We start from the raw sequence: 16,035 nt of genomic DNA, 5'->3' as shown, positions 1-16,035 counted from the left end.
ATTCCTCACGACTTAATATTAGTTGCATTGAAGGGTAAAGCAGATAAGACTGTTTTAGTCGTAGTTATAATGTATTGTTCATATTTAAGTATATATATAAGTTATAGTGTTTTAATACATTTACTTATCCAATGCAATATTTACAACGCTGTAAGCACACGAAGATATATAGTAGGGTGGTGGAAGATGGGACATCTTTTCATTCTATTTTCTCGTCCCATTTGGTAAGAAACAAAGAACATTTAAACAATTATAAAACCGTATCCTCACGACTTCCATAGGCTGTAATTTAGATATTATGTGCTAAAGGTGTCCCATCTTACCCCACAGTATAGGCGGTAAGACTGAATACGCAAATCAGATTAGCAGGAAAATAATCAGAAATTAGTTGGGCCAAAATAACGTAGTTTTTCTGTAAAACTTTTTATGTACAAAGTTGAGATTATATGAAATACATTAAGATAGACTTTACATCAATTACGTTTTTGTTGGAACTGATAATAGCATTGGTATAAGGCAGTTGCGGGTGTATACTAGACGTAATAGCGGCCTTTATTTTTCCTATTTTTTGTTCCATTTCTTCTGTCGCTTTTGTTGTCGTCCGAGCTTGTTGGTTCGGGTTTTCTCGATGAAGAAGCCTGTGGCAAGTTAAGTGCGGTTTACTATAGGAATGAATGAATGAATATGAATGAATGTAACTTACTTTATCCCCGAGTGGCCGGAAAACGCGGGTGTTATAACACCTCGTGCCAGCTTACGAGTTACCTTGTATGTTACTTTGTGGGTGATTATTTTTTGTGGATTTTTTTTGTGGAGAATAAATTACCGTTAAGTGTTTTGCTCAAGGACACATATGCCCACAATCGTAGCAACGACGGGCAATGTTATTCTTATATTTTAAAAGTAATAAAACCAATACAAAAATAGTAAACATTTAATTATGAAACTTACATCTTGACGATTAGTACTCTGTTTCATTTTTTTCTCGGCTATCTCCTGTTTCATTTCGAGCACCTGAAACAAAATCTTTCATTTTTTTAATATAGTAGGGTGGGGTCAAATACTTAAGCACATATTTTCTTGGACCGTGAAAATACTAGGAAATAATACTGTAACAGTTTTTGTCAATCACAAAATGGGGACCCGTATAAGTAGGTTTGTACAGTGTACTAATAATTTGCCTCGACTCATTACTTACCCACATAGCCACACTACTACTTCTTTACCCGTTTTGCAAATCTTAAATTTAATTTCCTAAACAATTGAGTAGTAGGAAACAATATTTACCTCCTTCCTTTCCGAGTTTTCATAGAAATTCTCAACAAATTTTCCACCATAGGGCAACCACTCACAGCTCAAGGTGATTAACATGGATATGGACAGATAGACTGTTAGTACTTGTGTATGTAAGTACACGATATCGAGGGCATTATACACGCAGAGGAATTTCCCATCAGAAATCGCCTCGTTGCTTATATAGCAGTAAAAGATGAGAGAGTTAAACTGGTCTAAAGATATTATAAATACTTTTTGAATTTTCGAGTATACAATGAATACCACACCCAGCGAGACGCAGTCTAATATCATTAATATAATACATCGATAGCAATAAAAACAATTCTCCCGTGTGGTTATGACTTCCAATTCTGTTGTATTTGATATTTGATCACTGCTGCCGTTGATATATTGCAGTTCTCCTAATGCAGATATGGCAGATTTTACTTTTGGAAAGGCAAGCCACCACTTTTCAGCCAATATATGTAAAATGACAATACAGCTCACCCACAGGACTAGATGTCGACAGTACCAGGTTAGTTGGGTTTGACAGATGCTGTTGACGAAGTTAGCAGTAGTTGTTGTTTCATAACTAGCAGCATATTGTGATGCTGAAGATCCGTTCCTCACACACACCACTTTGTCGTGATCAACCATAGTGAGTGTAAAAGTTAGCAAACCAACTAAACCAGCGTGTAGGATCGCCCTTAAGATTTCCCACCATGGCAGAATTTTGTTTTCAATCAGACGCCTATCGAACAGTTGGAAAATATTTTCCAGCATTATACTCGTCTTTTGCGACTACACAGTTGAATCAGTAAACTACCGGAAAAACAAGATGTGCATTACGATTTAATGTTCAAAGAAATATTCGTACATCAAGCTAAGTTAATAATTTCATGTGCTGTATATGAGAGAGCACGCGTGACGTCACAGACAGAGTACACAAAACTTGCCTTGCCACTGGGGATACTAGAAAGTAAACATTGCACAACTCCCCCGGAAAAAAGGCAAACAGATATACACAGTACTATGCGGGAAGATGGGACACTTAAGCACATATTGCCAAATATGAATGAATGAATAAATGAAACTTACTTTATCCTCGCATGGCCGGAAAACGACAGTCGTTATCACACGGGTTTAACCCCCATGCCAGCTTACGAGTTACCATGTATGTTACTTTGTGGGTGATTATTTTTTTTTGGATTTTTTCATTTTTTTTATGTATGGCTGATAATTTGGACAAACCATTAGTGGCCACTGGGTTGGAGCAATTGTCGTTAAGTGTCTTGCCCAAGGACACATACGCCCTCAATGGTAGCAGCGACGAGCCTTGAACCCATTACCTAATGGTTACAGGCAGGCGTGCTAACCACTACGCCACGGCGCCGGGCGTTTCCAAAATCAAAAAAAAAAGATATTTCCAAAATCAAAATAGATGACGGTTTTGGGGTAATACTACGAATTAGTACTATCATTCATTTACCAATAGACAACAATTCAAATAAATATAATAAAAGACAGAAGGAATTATTTAGCGATCCGCACAACAGGTGAAATTTTACAAATTCAAAAACACACAGGATAAGACGAGATAGTTTAAAATCATTGTTAATTTTGATTAATAAGTGTATTTATTAATAATATACATAAATAACACGAAATAATACTGTACGCTTTGAAAATCAAGTTTAAACACTCTTTGCCTTGCCCTACTGCTATAGTTTTTAACTTGTTACCCACATTATATTATTGCATAACAATTGATTAAAATGCATGTCAAAATCGCAAATTCAACGGCTAGAATAAATAAAATTTGGCCATGCGACAATGCTTGGGATTTTCCATTAGAAACAGGGTTAAACCAGAAACAGTCGAAGTTGGGTGAACTTCCTACTTTTACTTGCAAGGATAAACCAGAGTCGTAGAAACACCAAGTAGTCCAACCGCCGCCATCTTGTTTCCAAAATCGAGCAAGAGCGGTGACTTTGGCAATGAATTTAAACAAACTTGTTAGGTTTTGTTTGCGATTTTCTTTTGTGGGAAATCGTAAAATAGCTTATTATTACCTTATCAAACATTCTTTGCAAAAAAAATAAAAAAATACCCATATAGCATATTAAATGACTAAAATGTCACAAATTCACCGCTTCTAAATCTCGTTTTTGACTTTTTTCGATTCAGAAAACAAATTACGCATGTTTTTTAGACTTTCCAACTTTTAAAATTCTCTTTAACTCCAAGTTTCCCTTCAAATTACCGAAAAAAATCCATTTTCCCTCTATACCTACTATGTGTGTTATTTTGGAAACAAGATGGCGTTCAATTTGTCTTATACGTAACAATGGGTTGGACTACTCGGTATTTCTCTGGGATAAACCAAAGTTAGTATAGATAAACTAAGTACAAACGAACAACTATACATAGAATTTCGAACAAAACCTTGTCAGCTTATACGTGCCGAGTATACATTATTAAGACACACTAATTGTTAGACGTTGCTTTTAAACATAACCTGACTTAGTTTTTATACAGCAAATAACCGAATGGTTGCTCTTACCTTTTAAAGATTAAGCTAAAATATTATGTAGTGGCGCAATAAAAACAATTAGATTTGATTTCATTCTTACAATACTACGTCCATATTTAGAAGTATCACATTCTATTATGACTGTATTAGTTTACATGTGTTGCAACGTATAGGCTATTATTACCCGTATAGATCTCAGGTTACATACATAACAACTTGTTGTACAAAGTACATGTGTGTAATAGAAACCCCCAAGTACAAAAGAGTTTGACTTGAGGACAAGATCGGAACTACATGTAATGCGTATGTTTTAAATATAAGAAATACACACGATTTGTTAGTCACGTATAGTGGTCATATAGAATAAGATCATTTTTCGTCTAACATTTGCGTTAATGTTGTTTCTTTGCCATGATCCCTTTCACATCTCAATCCTTAATTCCGAAACAAAATCCTAAATAATTTTAAAAGTAATTCTTTAACTTAAAACCGCATAATTAGCGAGTAATGAAACGATTATTTTTCTGTTTGAACAAAGTTTAAAGTATATATGTTATTGATAAAACACACCTGAAATAAAAATCTAAAATCACGAATCATTGTGAACAAAATTTGTTACGCCACATTTTTGAACTGACTTAACAGCCCGTTATCCAATTCTTAAAGAAGATTGGTCAGATTGCTCACGTGACGGACGCCTCGCACCAGCTGATTATCCCCGCCTTAATTGCCCCGTGCATAAAACGCCTCTTCTACAAAGCAAGTTACCACGCTCCAGTTTTAGATGCAGTTGGTTCCACACCAGGTTACAAGTTGGAAGGTTTCAGGCAAATTTCATGCAAGACTTAAGTTAAGTAGTTTTTTATTACATTAGTATAATAATATGTCATACTATTTACTACAACACGTGTTATAGCTTCATACTACTATACAGTAATATGCTTGCATTACATTATATAAAATATCATTATGCTATAACTTTTTTGCTTTGCGTTCATTACGTTATTATAGTTCAAGTTCAAATTGTTCTTTATCACATTCTGCTTCAGGAATCGCGACAGTTCTTTTTTTCGTTACTTGTGACATCACGCGCACTATCTCGGTTGACAATCGCTGTGTCTTGTTACGTCACAATTCTACACTACCGTTTTGCTACCGGTCGCGTTACTGTTTTTTACTAGTTTCGAATCCACGTTAAGTTTCAGGTATTTTCCCGATCGTGATAAGTTTAGCCTATAATTAGACTAAAAGGTTTTTAATGGCAGGAAGTTTCCATAGTTTACATTTCCATTATTTTGCCACATGTTTGCTTAATATATCTTCGGGCTGCGTCAAATTGCTATGTTACAATAAATGCGTGGGCGTAAGATTTGAATTTATTTTCCCCGGGTGTGTTTAACGTGGAAAGTTTATGGACGTTTTCGTGGGGTAAGATGGAACATATTTAGCACATATTATTCAAATATCCTGATCGTGTTTAAACAATTTACAACGGTTTATGTGAGTCGTGAGATACGGTTTTATAATTTTTTAAATGTTCTTTGCTAACCATCCAATGGGACGAGAAAATAGAATGAAAAGGTGTCCCATATTCCCCACTCCACTATATTGTATATTCGGCACTATATGGATGTAATATTTATTTTGTTTCAAATTGTGGCAATTTTCATGTAAATGTGTTACTTTCCCAAGCAAGAATTTATAAGGGGAATCCAATATGGCAAATACCTTTATTAAAAAGACATTTCATATTATTGAACAGTGGCGCCACTGTTGCGTCAAAACCTTAATTTCACTATAGGGGTTTATAACAGGAAACATAGAACCACTTTTGGTAAATAGGACATGCTATATTGAACCGTGTGCTAAAAAATGTAATAAAACAGTGGCAACATGTTATATTTTTTAGGATTTTTTGTAAAAATGATGATTTTTTTACCGCGGGTTTATAAAAGAAATACCAAAACTGATTTTTATGGGTATACATATGACAAATTTTGGTAAACATTAAAACTAAACCATTGAAACAGTGCCGAAAGATATATTTCCAGCGCACAAGTTTTACGTGCTCAACTTTTATGTTTCTACTCGTGGCTTAGCTGAGTTGCTCTATGACGTGTGTGCACTATATCTTCTGTACAGAATTTCTCCTCTGACAAGTTGTAAAACGCCATCCGGTCATCTGATCGCCGTTTTATTTGCACTTTACTGTATACAGTCATGCTGTAGGAACGTTAAAACTTAAAGAATTTCACTTTTGTGTGTTATTTTAAGACGGACATTATTAAACGCAAAGTTAAAATTCGGCATGACATTGCTTGTTTGTAACGACTCTATTGAGACACCGGCATTCTGGTCAACTATTTTGTATATAAGTGCCTTTTCATTATATTTTCTTGTTCCATTTGGTAGTAAACAACGAACATTAAAATAATTATAAAACCGTTTCCTCACGGCTCCCATAGACTGTTATTAATTGTTTAAAACCCATCAAGATATTTGGATATTATGTGCTAAATGTGTCCCGTCTTTCCCCACCCTACTATATTATCGTTTAGAGCTAAATTGTAATCCCACATTTTGAAAAAAACGATTGATTATTATTGTTTTTTTATTCACAAGGGTTTATACTTATATGCAAAATTCCTACTTACTACTGTGCAAACGTTTACGTTATACTGTCATAAAGTTTTGTTGCCTATGCGTATGGTATAATATGGTACGATAAATATCTAACATAATACCCCATATTTTCTAATCATATTTTAAACAATTAACAACGCTCTTATTGGGTCGTGAGAAATACATATAGTTCTCTAAAAATCTTTTCTTACTACCAAATGGGGCGAATAAAGAAAATGAAAAGATGGTTCATCTGCTCAAACCTAATTTTACATCGAACTTTCCGCTGCTTAATATATGTTTGTATTGATGCGTGGGCGGTTTACGGAAAGTTTCTAGTAGATGGCGACCGAAAACGAACCAGAAGGTTGTTAATTAACATCAAATACCTTTCTTAAACCGAAAAGCTTATTAAATTCAAAGAAGGGAAACTGTAGGCAAATCCGTACGTTCGCAACTGAAGTCTTTCCCCTTGCTTTTACCGGTTGTTAAAATTTAATATATTTGGCTAGTAATCCATATTCAATGTGGCCGAGTTGCTTGTGTACCGAAGTACAGTTTAGGGACTGCTGAGTATTGTGTAGTTTCAGAGTATTTTACCTCAGAAAAAGGTACCTTATAGTTTAGATAATGGGTCTTCCCAGATTTTTTTCCATTTTTTTCCAGATTTTTTTCTATATAAGCTCACAAAATGAAGTTTGCATTATACCAACTTATTTGTGTTCATTCGAAACGGGTGTTTATCAAGATAAAACATGAAGATAATCTCACTTATTGTAAGTAGTTGTACTTTTAACGTTTTCGAATCGTGAATTTACTATTACCAACACTCTTTTTTTAGAGTCTTAGGCATATACCCCGTGATATAATTCTGTAAAATTTTATGTTTACAACCAAATGAAACGATAAAAGAGAATGAAAACCTGTACTATCTTAACCCAGCCTATATACTATATATTCTTTATTGCTGAAGTCGTTATATTTTTAAGGCTATTCTCGTGTGCGCCATTTTGATTTGCCCTGAAAAGGCAGAAGCGGTTCATAGCCATGGTATCTCAGAATGGCTTCGGCAAAGTGAACAGGATAATGTGACTGGCAGGTATAGTACTGTGGTGAAAGATGAATACCATTAGCACATAATATTCCATAATTCCTAATCGTGTCCTTAACAATTAATAACGCCTTTTTAGAGTCGTGAAGATACGGTTTTATATTTTTTAACTGTTTTTTTTTGTTTACTACCAAATAGGACGAGAAAATAAAATGAAAACATGTAGGCCTACTGTCTTATTCCAACCAACTACAATTCGTTTTAGCGGTAGCTTATTTTTATGGCGTAGAAATAAATAACGATATAGTGTTTTAATTTTTGTTTAAATTTTTAAAACTAGTTTTATGAATTTTGTTATTTTGTATAATTTGTTTTTTATAGTATGAATACAAGATTACATTGTTACTTTGAGGCTGTTGGCCAACTAATTCCTATATATATTTGCTGTAGAACCTTACCCATATAGAATCGAATGCATATAGAATAGAATATATTGAGAGTATAATGTACAAATAGAATGAAATGCCTTATTAGTTTGTACCTACAGGTTTATAAGCGAAAACTGCAGTCTTCTACGTAAGAGGCGAAAAGTGTCAATAACTTGGGAAGTAGCGACCCTACAATGCGTAAACTCTGATCGAGCTATGTACTCTACCGTTATATGCGGATATTGCTTGTTTCGTGGGTTTCCATCTGGGCATAGGACCCCCGCTAAGCCACGAACACGAACAGAGAGATTTTATTCGACCCGTTTTAACTCGAACGGTTTTCAGGTACATTATTCTATAAACTAGCCGCCATTTTGTGGCATCGAAAATATTGTGTTTTATTTTACGTCGGCGAGGTTCTGCCGCGTGGCACGCCATTGGGTATGAAATTTAGGCCTGAAATTAGTTTATTTTATTGTGTATAGTGAATATCCTGTTCTAGTCTATATATGGATGGGGTCCTGCACCGTGGCACTCTATAGTTAAGATTTCGGCTAGAATTGTCCCATCGCCCCAAAACCAAGTGTGATAAATATATTTTTAAAATATACTCTATATAATAGTTAAGATTTCGGCTAGAATTTTGCCCATTGCCCCAAAACCATAAGTGTGATAAATACATTTCAAAATATCGAGCTGTGTGTATAGTACGTACTGTGTATATACCCAATGCTGTATGCCATACAATATATCATACAATTTTTCGATTTTATAGCTATTTTATCTCTATAAAAGTTTTACAGCTATATTTTCGATTTTGGTGATATAATAAAGCTTTGTAATATTTCAGATGTTCAGGTCCTATTCTATGAACGTTCCAACCGAATGCTTCTGTCCTTAATCTTGGCTGTACGGGACCTCTTTTTAACAAGACACATTTTCATTCTATTTTCTCATCTCATTTGGTAGTAGACAAAGAACATTCAAAGAATTATAATGCCGTATGATCACCACTCCCATAGATTGTTGATAATTGTTACAAAAACGATCAGGTTCTTCTGACTTTGAAATTTGAAAACTATCTGTAATCATTGTGTACTGTTTACCAGCATATAAAACGTAGCATTCTATATATTTATTCTTTGATTTTATATTTTAAACGCCGATTTGTGTTGTAGTATTTGTATTACTTTTGATAGAGCATAATAAAATGTCATTTTGTGGCAAAACACTCTATTGACATAGCAAACCATAAACTGCATTGGTGTTTAAAGCGGGAAGTTGTTTAAGGTGTTTGCACCAATCTTTCACCGTATCCCAAATTTCCTAAATATACTAAAGGAGGGTATGGTTAGAAAAACAGGTTTTCATTCTCTTTTCTTGTCCCAATTTGGTAGTATACATAGAATATTAACAAAATTATATAACAGTATAGACACGCAACTTTAAAACAGGGTTGTTAATTGTTCAATAGACGTTTTGAAATATTGGATATTATGTGCTAACGGCATCCATCCCACCCTACAATACTATGCGCTGTAATTACAAACCGCTATAATTCATGGTATAAGCCGCAAGCTTGATTACAGTGCGCAAGTTTAAACAGCTGTTCTGTCTACGCTTTGCTTGTGTTTCCGTTAATGTTTACAACGCGTAAGGGCTTATGGCACGCTAAGCCAAAGATTTATCCGCTTCGAATTACAAAACAGCATATCTTGGTACGGAAAACTGCCGCAGTCGTGTTTTGGACTTAGCCCAACACACAGACTACGCCTATGCTGAAACTAGAGTTTTAGACTAGATCGGAGACTGGTTAGGCAAGAATACACCGATGTATAAGCTTACAAAACTGCAGTCTTTATGTTTCCTCAAACTTTTACAAAGCAGCATTTAGCATTGTATAGACTATAAACAACTGTTGCAGTCGTGTTTGGACTTCTTCGAAATCGCAAAATATTTAGGCAAGTATAAACTGGTGCATAAGCTTACAAAAGTACAGTGTTTATATTTTCTAGACTGCTGTGTATACATATATAAAACGTATGATAACTCAGATCCGTTTATAGCTATAGCCAGAAGTCAGGACACTTGTGCTTTTAAACTAGTTGTTTATAAACGAAAGGATACCGTTCAAAATCAAGTATGCTATTTAATGACCGTGTTTTAAGCGCCTATGTTAGTTTGTTGGGGTGCCACCAAATACGTCATGTTTGCGCCCATCTTAAAGTAACGACTCCGTAGCGCTATAGGTCAACAATTCAGTTTATCGGCGGACAGACCAGCGACATCAAGCTACGGACAAACGCAAGGACAGCAAGAGTATAAGAGAGATTCTACTGCTTTCGAAACGAAAATAGGAGGGCTTTTATATAGCGTGAAACGTGTGCGCCTGTAACACAAAACAACGAAGAGATATTTTACACAAGAATGGCAGGCTGTTATATCACTTCCTTATAGTGGTGGGAAAACGCTATGTCGATCAATTATAGACACAGTTACACTAGATGTTTTATAGTTACGCAACACGACTGTTTAATATTCAATTATTATGCATTCAGTTAAATTGTGGGGAAGACGGTACACATTTTCATTTTATTTTCTCGCCCCATTTGGTAGTAAACAAAGAACATTCAAATAACTATAAAACCGTATTCTCACGACTCCAGTAGACCGTTGTTGGTTGTTTAAAACACGATCAGGATACTTGAATATAATGTGGTAAAGGTGTCCCATCTTCCTCGTTGTACTATATTATATCTATGCTCGAAGCACAATCAACCTATAAAAGTTCGTATAGTTGCGTTTAACAGTCTGTAATTTATTTTGCAAGGTATTTGATGTGTAGGCATATTCCGCAGTCGGAACAGCAGTGTTTTAATTACTGTTGTTAGGATTATAACACAACATAATTTATATTTACATTTTTGAAAACGATAGCGATGATCATGTTATTTATAGAATGCAGTGAAGGGAATCAAAAGCAAAACAACAGTTGTTAAAACATAGGATTAAAAGTTGGTAGAAGAACGTCAGTTAATAAGTGTAACTGTTGCATATAAAGGCATTACGCTGACGTAGACTATATGATATATAAATATATACTGTATTATAGCCAATAAGAAACTTCAATACAGTAATGTAAATATTGCAAAGTTTATTGCCTACAGTTGGGGCAAAGTCTATTTACAGAGTGCATTGAAACTAAAAGCAACGGTAAGCACAATGAACGCTATAAATCATTTACAGTCTCTACCATTGCTGAGGTCCGGCCAATCTTGAGCACCGAAAATTAATTTGCTTGTTTTTGTTTTGCATCGAAGGGGTAAGATTTAGGTACTAGGTGTTAAATAAAAATTGAAGATACAATTGTTTTAACAATAGTAACAGCTTTAATTGAGTGCGTTTTCTTTGACTTGTTGATTTTGACAACCGATATTAATTTGCTTGTTTTGATGTTACATCGCAGGAGTAAGATTTAGGTACCAGGTGTTAAATACAGAATGAAGATACAAAATTTCTTAACAATAGTAACAGCTTCGATTGAGTGCGTGTTTTTTGCTGGTATAATTTATGGATGGCCATCTCTGGAGTTCGTTTTAATAAAAGAAGGATATTTTTCATACTTATGTAACGGGACGAGCAAAAACTCGACGCTTTATACCACGACTGGGAATAAGACGCTATCATGTCCTGCTAGTAATTCGAAACTGAACTTGGTTTTTACTATTGGGACTTCTACAATGATGATACTACTACCTGTTGGAGGTTATATATTCGACCGTTTTGGGACTTGGGTGCATCGTACTGGCGCCACCTGTATGCTCACTGTAGGTGTAGCTGTGATGGCTATAGCTACACCTGACACCGCTGAGTTATTGTTTATTGGTGTAACTCTAATTGGAATCGGTGGGTTGAATCTTTTGATCAGTAATATTAAAGTCGCGGCTTTATGCCCGTCTTTTCGGGCGTCGTTTGTTACACTATACAATGGCTCGTACGATTCTGGTGCAATTATGTTCTTTATATTCAAAACTCTGCATGATTCTGGGTTATACAAACTAAAGGATATTCTGATTGTGTATTGCTTCTGTACATTGTACTGTTGGGTGATCACTTACACACTGCGACCGAAGAAATGGTTTTCTGAAACTGAAGATCAACCGAAATATGGTATTTTTCAATGTGGTTCAAAATGCGGAAAGGAAAAGGACGATTCTAAAGAAACGGATCGCATATTGGGACAGGATAATGAAGATAATACGACGGAATTACCAAACTCGGACGTTGAAAATGAGCTAGACAACCGCAGCTTGAAAGAATGCATTTGTACTAATATGTTTTTGACTACACAGATATTTATGAGTCTGTTAAATCTCATTGTCGTATATTTCCTTGGGAGCTACGACACCTGGCTAAAAAGTTTTGTCAAGCCAAATGAAGTTAGCACACTTACAAGTATCCTTGGGGTCTTACTGTTGCTCGGCATCGTAGTAGCGCCTTTAAACGGCTTAACCACAGACTTAGTTATGAAGTTATGTCTAAAAATTGGGTACAATCGTTATAAATCAACGTGGCTTGGGCTTTTTACGGCTACAACAATTTCCACACTTTTTGGAGTTTTGTTTACATTGTGTCTTGCTCTACACCAAGTGTATCCTGCATTTTTCTTCTTTATTTTAATGCGTTCGTTTCTTTATGCAAGTAACACTGCGGTAATTGCAATCGCGTTTCCAGCCAGACACTTCGGCACGCTTTTGGGCATTTCTATGATGATAGCCGGTATAACTGCACTCGGACAATTCGGCATTTTTTTTCTCGCCGTTAAATATGACCCCCATTTTAGTACCATAAATTACATTATGATAGGAGTAGCGGGTTTAACAATAGTGCATCCGTTAGACGTTTTAAGTCAAGTGTTTAAGATAGCATAGACCATTATACAGTTATTTTTGTTGTATTCGTTATTATTAACTTATTTTTTAGTTACTTAAATAGATTTTTATTTTACCGCAGTTATACATTTGTCTTATCTTCGTTTAAAACTCCTTTTGTTTCCTTTGATAAAAATGTGCAATATATACAGTATTAAATATTATATTAAAATCTGTTTTATATACTTTATTAAGTACAGTGTAGCAAAAAAGGAGATAATGCAGTAGGTTGGGGTAAGATGGTCCATGTTTTCATACATTTTCCGTCCCATTTGATAGTGAACAAAGAATGTTCAAAGAATTATAAAAGTAACGTATTCTCACGACTTTGAAAGAACGTTTATAATTTAAAAACAGGATTATGAGATATTGAACAATATCTGCTAACGGGACCCATCTTACCTGACAGAACTAAATTATGGTATAAAGTCTACAAAAATAAAATAAATTATGAAAAGGATCAATTTAGGCAGATATCAGTTTGGATTATATGTGGAAAACTATTGGTAAGACAGTTTAAACCCAGTTGCTCTGCTATTCTTGCGTCTTTTACTGCAATAACACGCTACCGGTATGTGCACCTTCACAGGAGGTGACGTCATCTCTTGTGATGACGTCATTGTTTGTGATGACGTCATGAGGGGAAATCCTGGTCGTGAAGTGAGCTTTGAAATGCAAGTGACAACCTTGAATGAATAAATGAATGAAAATATGAATGAATAAATGTAACTTATTTATCCTCGCGTAGGGGGCAACGACAGTCATTATGGCACGGATGTTCTGTTTCATACATCTTGTGCCGCCTATTACGAGTTACCACGTATGTAAACACAAATAGCACCTTGAGTTCATAACCACGTCGACAGGTACCACAAATTACTGTAGATATGTCTGACTTCTCGTTAATATTCCTGCATCTGAATCTAGCTTTCCACCAACGAAAACCAGGGGTCACGACTTCGGAGTCTACGTCGTTCACTCGGCAGTGGTTGAGCAGAAACCTGTACAATATATACAGCATTTGGTTATGAATGAGTGTAACATATTTATCCTCACGTGGCGGGGCACGTCGATATAACACGGGTGTTTTGTATCATACACCTCGTGCCAGCTTACGAGTTACCACGTATATGTAACTTTGCGGGTGAACGTTATACAGTACTGTTGGGTGAGATGGATACCGTTAGCACATACTATTCCATATTTCTTAATGGTGCTTTTTAACAATTAACAACGCTCTTTTTAAGTAGTGAAGAAACGGTTATATACAGTTCGGCAAATATACTTTGCACGGCCGAGAGTTTCAGCGGTTTAAATCAGCTGAAAGCAATTTACGCAGGGCGCTGATTATAATTGGCAAGAATCCTTTGACGCGTAAACGGTCAGACCGATTGCAGTATAGTACTTTTTGGATGCAGTTGTGTAGACAGTTTTGGATCAGGTTTTTATGTAAGTTAGTTCACCATTACTGTTTTAAGTATAGCATTGAAAAATATTTTCAGAATTTAACTATAATCGTAGTAAAGGGCAATCTAAGACTTATACATACAACACAGAAATCGTGGCGTTGTATTGGTATATGTGCATACATAGAAAAGATTGTATGTAATTGCCATAATAGTTTTATGCAGAAGTATTACTTGTTATTTTCGAATGACAATTGGACTTTTTTCAAGGTAACATTCATAATTTAGTGTAAAAATCAGTCTGTAGAATTGAAATTTAAGTTGCTGTGTTATTTACACCGCACAAATGGTAGAGGCTTGTATACGCGCCTGTATGAAATTCTGTATGTATTTGTGTCGTATTTGTCCACTGGGTTGGACCAATTATCGTTAACTGCCAAAGGATACATACGCCCACAATGGTAGCAGCGTCAAGCTTTGAACCCATAACTTCTCATTCAGAGGCAGGCACGCTAATCGTTTTATACCACAGCCATATTACCAGTTTAAAAGTTAGACGTTTGTTAATGAATTGTTTTAACACTTACCTATTTGTTGGGTCAGCTTGATTAATATGGTTTTGTCTAATCCACTCATCCGTGAAATCGACGTTCTGCGCATGCGCAATGCACCCCAATATAGACAGTAATACCAAAACCTGGAAAACGCGAATATTTTAAAGAACATTTTTGAATTAGTTTGCTACAAATTTTAACGACTGTCGTTTTGCTGATATTTTCCTTTCTCTTCGCTGTTTAAATTTCATATGATCTTCGCTATACTGTTATTCGAAGGGATAAATTTAATTTATAGTAAGGTGGGGGTAGATGGGACACATTTAGCACACAATATTCAAATATCCTGATCGTGTTTTAAAACAATTAAGAATCGTTTATAGGAATCGTTAAGGATACCGTTTGATATTTTTTTGAAGTTTCTTTGCTTACTACTAAATGGAACGAGAAGATAGAATTTTAATGTGTCCCGTCTTCCCCCACCATACAATGTGATAAAGAATCATGACAAAAGAAAATATCTTAAGAACTAAAAGTAATTTAAGTAAATAACTTTTGTGTATGCTTTTGCAAGAATACATTCATATACTTACGTTTATAAAATCCATATCTTTTGATCTACTGATGTCTCTAATTTTTCGTTTTTTCTCAGTAAAATCAGATCTTTGTTAACCTGCTGCTCCAACTCTAGTTTATAAAATAAATACTCTCTCGTCGTAACGAGAATATATACATGATATATATGGCGTAACTGCAAGTTTGGGAAAATCCAGGGTTTGGGAAATTTGAGACGTAATATTTTGTTTTTGTTTTTAATATCACTATATGCCCCTGGTCGCGTGATATTGTTTATCTTGGCGAAATCGTTGCTTATAGTTGAAGAGAAGTGTTCTCGTACGACTTGCCGCGCTCTTTTGTCTGCGCAGACGCAACCTTACGGGCCTCAGCGACGGGGCACTGACGGCTGCTGTTAAAAAAGATGTTACTTTCGCAGTTAATTGTTGTACAAAGTGTCCCGTATCTCCAAAAATAAGGGGATTTTTTTGGAACGGTTTCTTCGGTTGTGTAATGCAGTTATCGTAAGTGTGTTGGTGTGAATTAAAAAGGTGTTAGTTATGAATGGAGTGCTGTATATTAATAAACGCTACTAATTTTCAGAAGGAACTGTTTCGAATTCAATATGTAAATTGCAAAATGTAATTCCAGTTTCGAGATAGCTAAATACGGCAAATTAG

General features: G+C 35.3%; 4 protein-coding genes across 5 annotated transcripts; 2 read left to right on the top strand and 2 right to left on the bottom strand.

Moving 5' to 3' along the window:
• Positions 1–76: 76 nt before the first annotated feature.
• On the bottom strand, positions 77–2,105 carry LOC149734905 (uncharacterized). Of its 2 annotated transcripts, none has more exons than XM_089879520.1 (3): positions 1,288–2,102; positions 952–1,014; positions 77–638 (listed from the first exon to the last, which is right to left on the bottom strand). In XM_089879520.1, the coding sequence occupies exons 1-3, from the start codon at positions 2,056–2,058 to the stop codon at positions 534–536; spliced, it is 939 nt and encodes a 312-aa protein (XP_089735646.1). In that variant the 5' UTR covers positions 2,059–2,102; the 3' UTR covers positions 77–533. The 2 variants fall into 2 exon arrangements, with proteins under 2 accessions (XP_089735646.1, XP_089735645.1); XM_089879519.1 differs by having other exon boundaries at positions 135–638; positions 952–1,026; positions 1,288–2,105.
• Positions 2,106–3,000: 895 nt separating this feature from the next.
• Positions 3,001–9,435, top strand: LOC149734904 (uncharacterized). The gene is made up of 4 exons (XM_089879530.1): positions 3,001–7,206; positions 7,420–7,529; positions 8,029–8,254; positions 8,760–9,435. Exons 1-4 carry the CDS (start codon positions 7,186–7,188, stop codon positions 8,808–8,810), a joined length of 408 nt encoding a protein of 135 aa, XP_089735656.1. The 5' UTR covers positions 3,001–7,185; the 3' UTR covers positions 8,811–9,435.
• A 64-nt stretch (positions 9,436–9,499) lies between these two features.
• On the top strand, positions 9,500–13,036 carry LOC149734903 (equilibrative nucleobase transporter 1-like). Its single transcript, XM_089879517.1, has one exon. It carries the CDS (start codon positions 11,410–11,412, stop codon positions 12,838–12,840), a length of 1,431 nt encoding a protein of 476 aa, XP_089735643.1. The 5' UTR covers positions 9,500–11,409; the 3' UTR covers positions 12,841–13,036.
• LOC149734902 (uncharacterized) lies at positions 13,020–15,408 on the bottom strand. Its single transcript, XM_089880210.1, has 4 exons — positions 15,394–15,408; positions 14,834–14,943; positions 13,682–13,841; positions 13,020–13,526 (listed from the first exon to the last, which is right to left on the bottom strand). The coding sequence occupies exons 1-4, from the start codon at positions 15,406–15,408 to the stop codon at positions 13,341–13,343; spliced, it is 471 nt and encodes a 156-aa protein (XP_089736336.1). The 3' UTR covers positions 13,020–13,340.
• Between the last annotated feature and the right edge of the window lie 627 nt (positions 15,409–16,035).

This window comes from Ciona robusta, chromosome 6 (genome assembly GCF_009617815.1).
Source record: "Ciona robusta chromosome 6, ASM961781v2".
NCBI classification, from domain to species: Eukaryota; Metazoa; Chordata; class Ascidiacea; order Phlebobranchia; family Cionidae; genus Ciona; species Ciona robusta.
Note: the sequence above shows the minus strand (reverse complement) of the source record. Positions and strands in the feature narration are given on the sequence as shown.

Bases quoted from the DNA above. Each gene is read 5' to 3' on its own strand.
- LOC149734903 (XM_089879517.1), top strand. From the start codon at position 11,410: ATGAAGATACAAAATTTCTTAACAATAGTAACAGCTTCGATTGAGTGC.
- LOC149734902 (XM_089880210.1), bottom strand. The intron at 13,842-14,833 runs GTAAGTGTTAAA...TATATTGTACAG, and splicing joins CAAGCTGACCCAACAAATAG to GTTTCTGCTCAACCACTGCC. The intron at 13,527-13,681 runs GTGCTATTTGTG...TATTCATTCAAG, and splicing joins GACGTGGTTATGAACTCAAG to GTTGTCACTTGCATTTCAAA.
- LOC149734905 (XM_089879519.1), bottom strand. From the start codon at position 2,058: ATGCTGGAAAATATTTTCCAACTGTTCGATAGGCGTCTGATTGAAAAC. The intron at 1,027-1,287 runs GTAAATATTGTT...AAAAAATGAAAG, and splicing joins AAAACTCGGAAAGGAAGGAG to ATTTTGTTTCAGGTGCTCGA. The intron at 639-951 runs GTAAGTTTCATA...AACTTGCCACAG, and splicing joins AGAGTACTAATCGTCAAGAT to GCTTCTTCATCGAGAAAACC.
- LOC149734904 (XM_089879530.1), top strand. From the start codon at position 7,186: ATGAAGATAATCTCACTTATT. The intron at 7,530-8,028 runs GTATAGTACTGT...TTGTACCTACAG, and splicing joins CAGGATAATGTGACTGGCAG to GTTTATAAGCGAAAACTGCA. The intron at 8,255-8,759 runs GTACATTATTCT...GTAATATTTCAG, and splicing joins TTAACTCGAACGGTTTTCAG to ATGTTCAGGTCCTATTCTAT.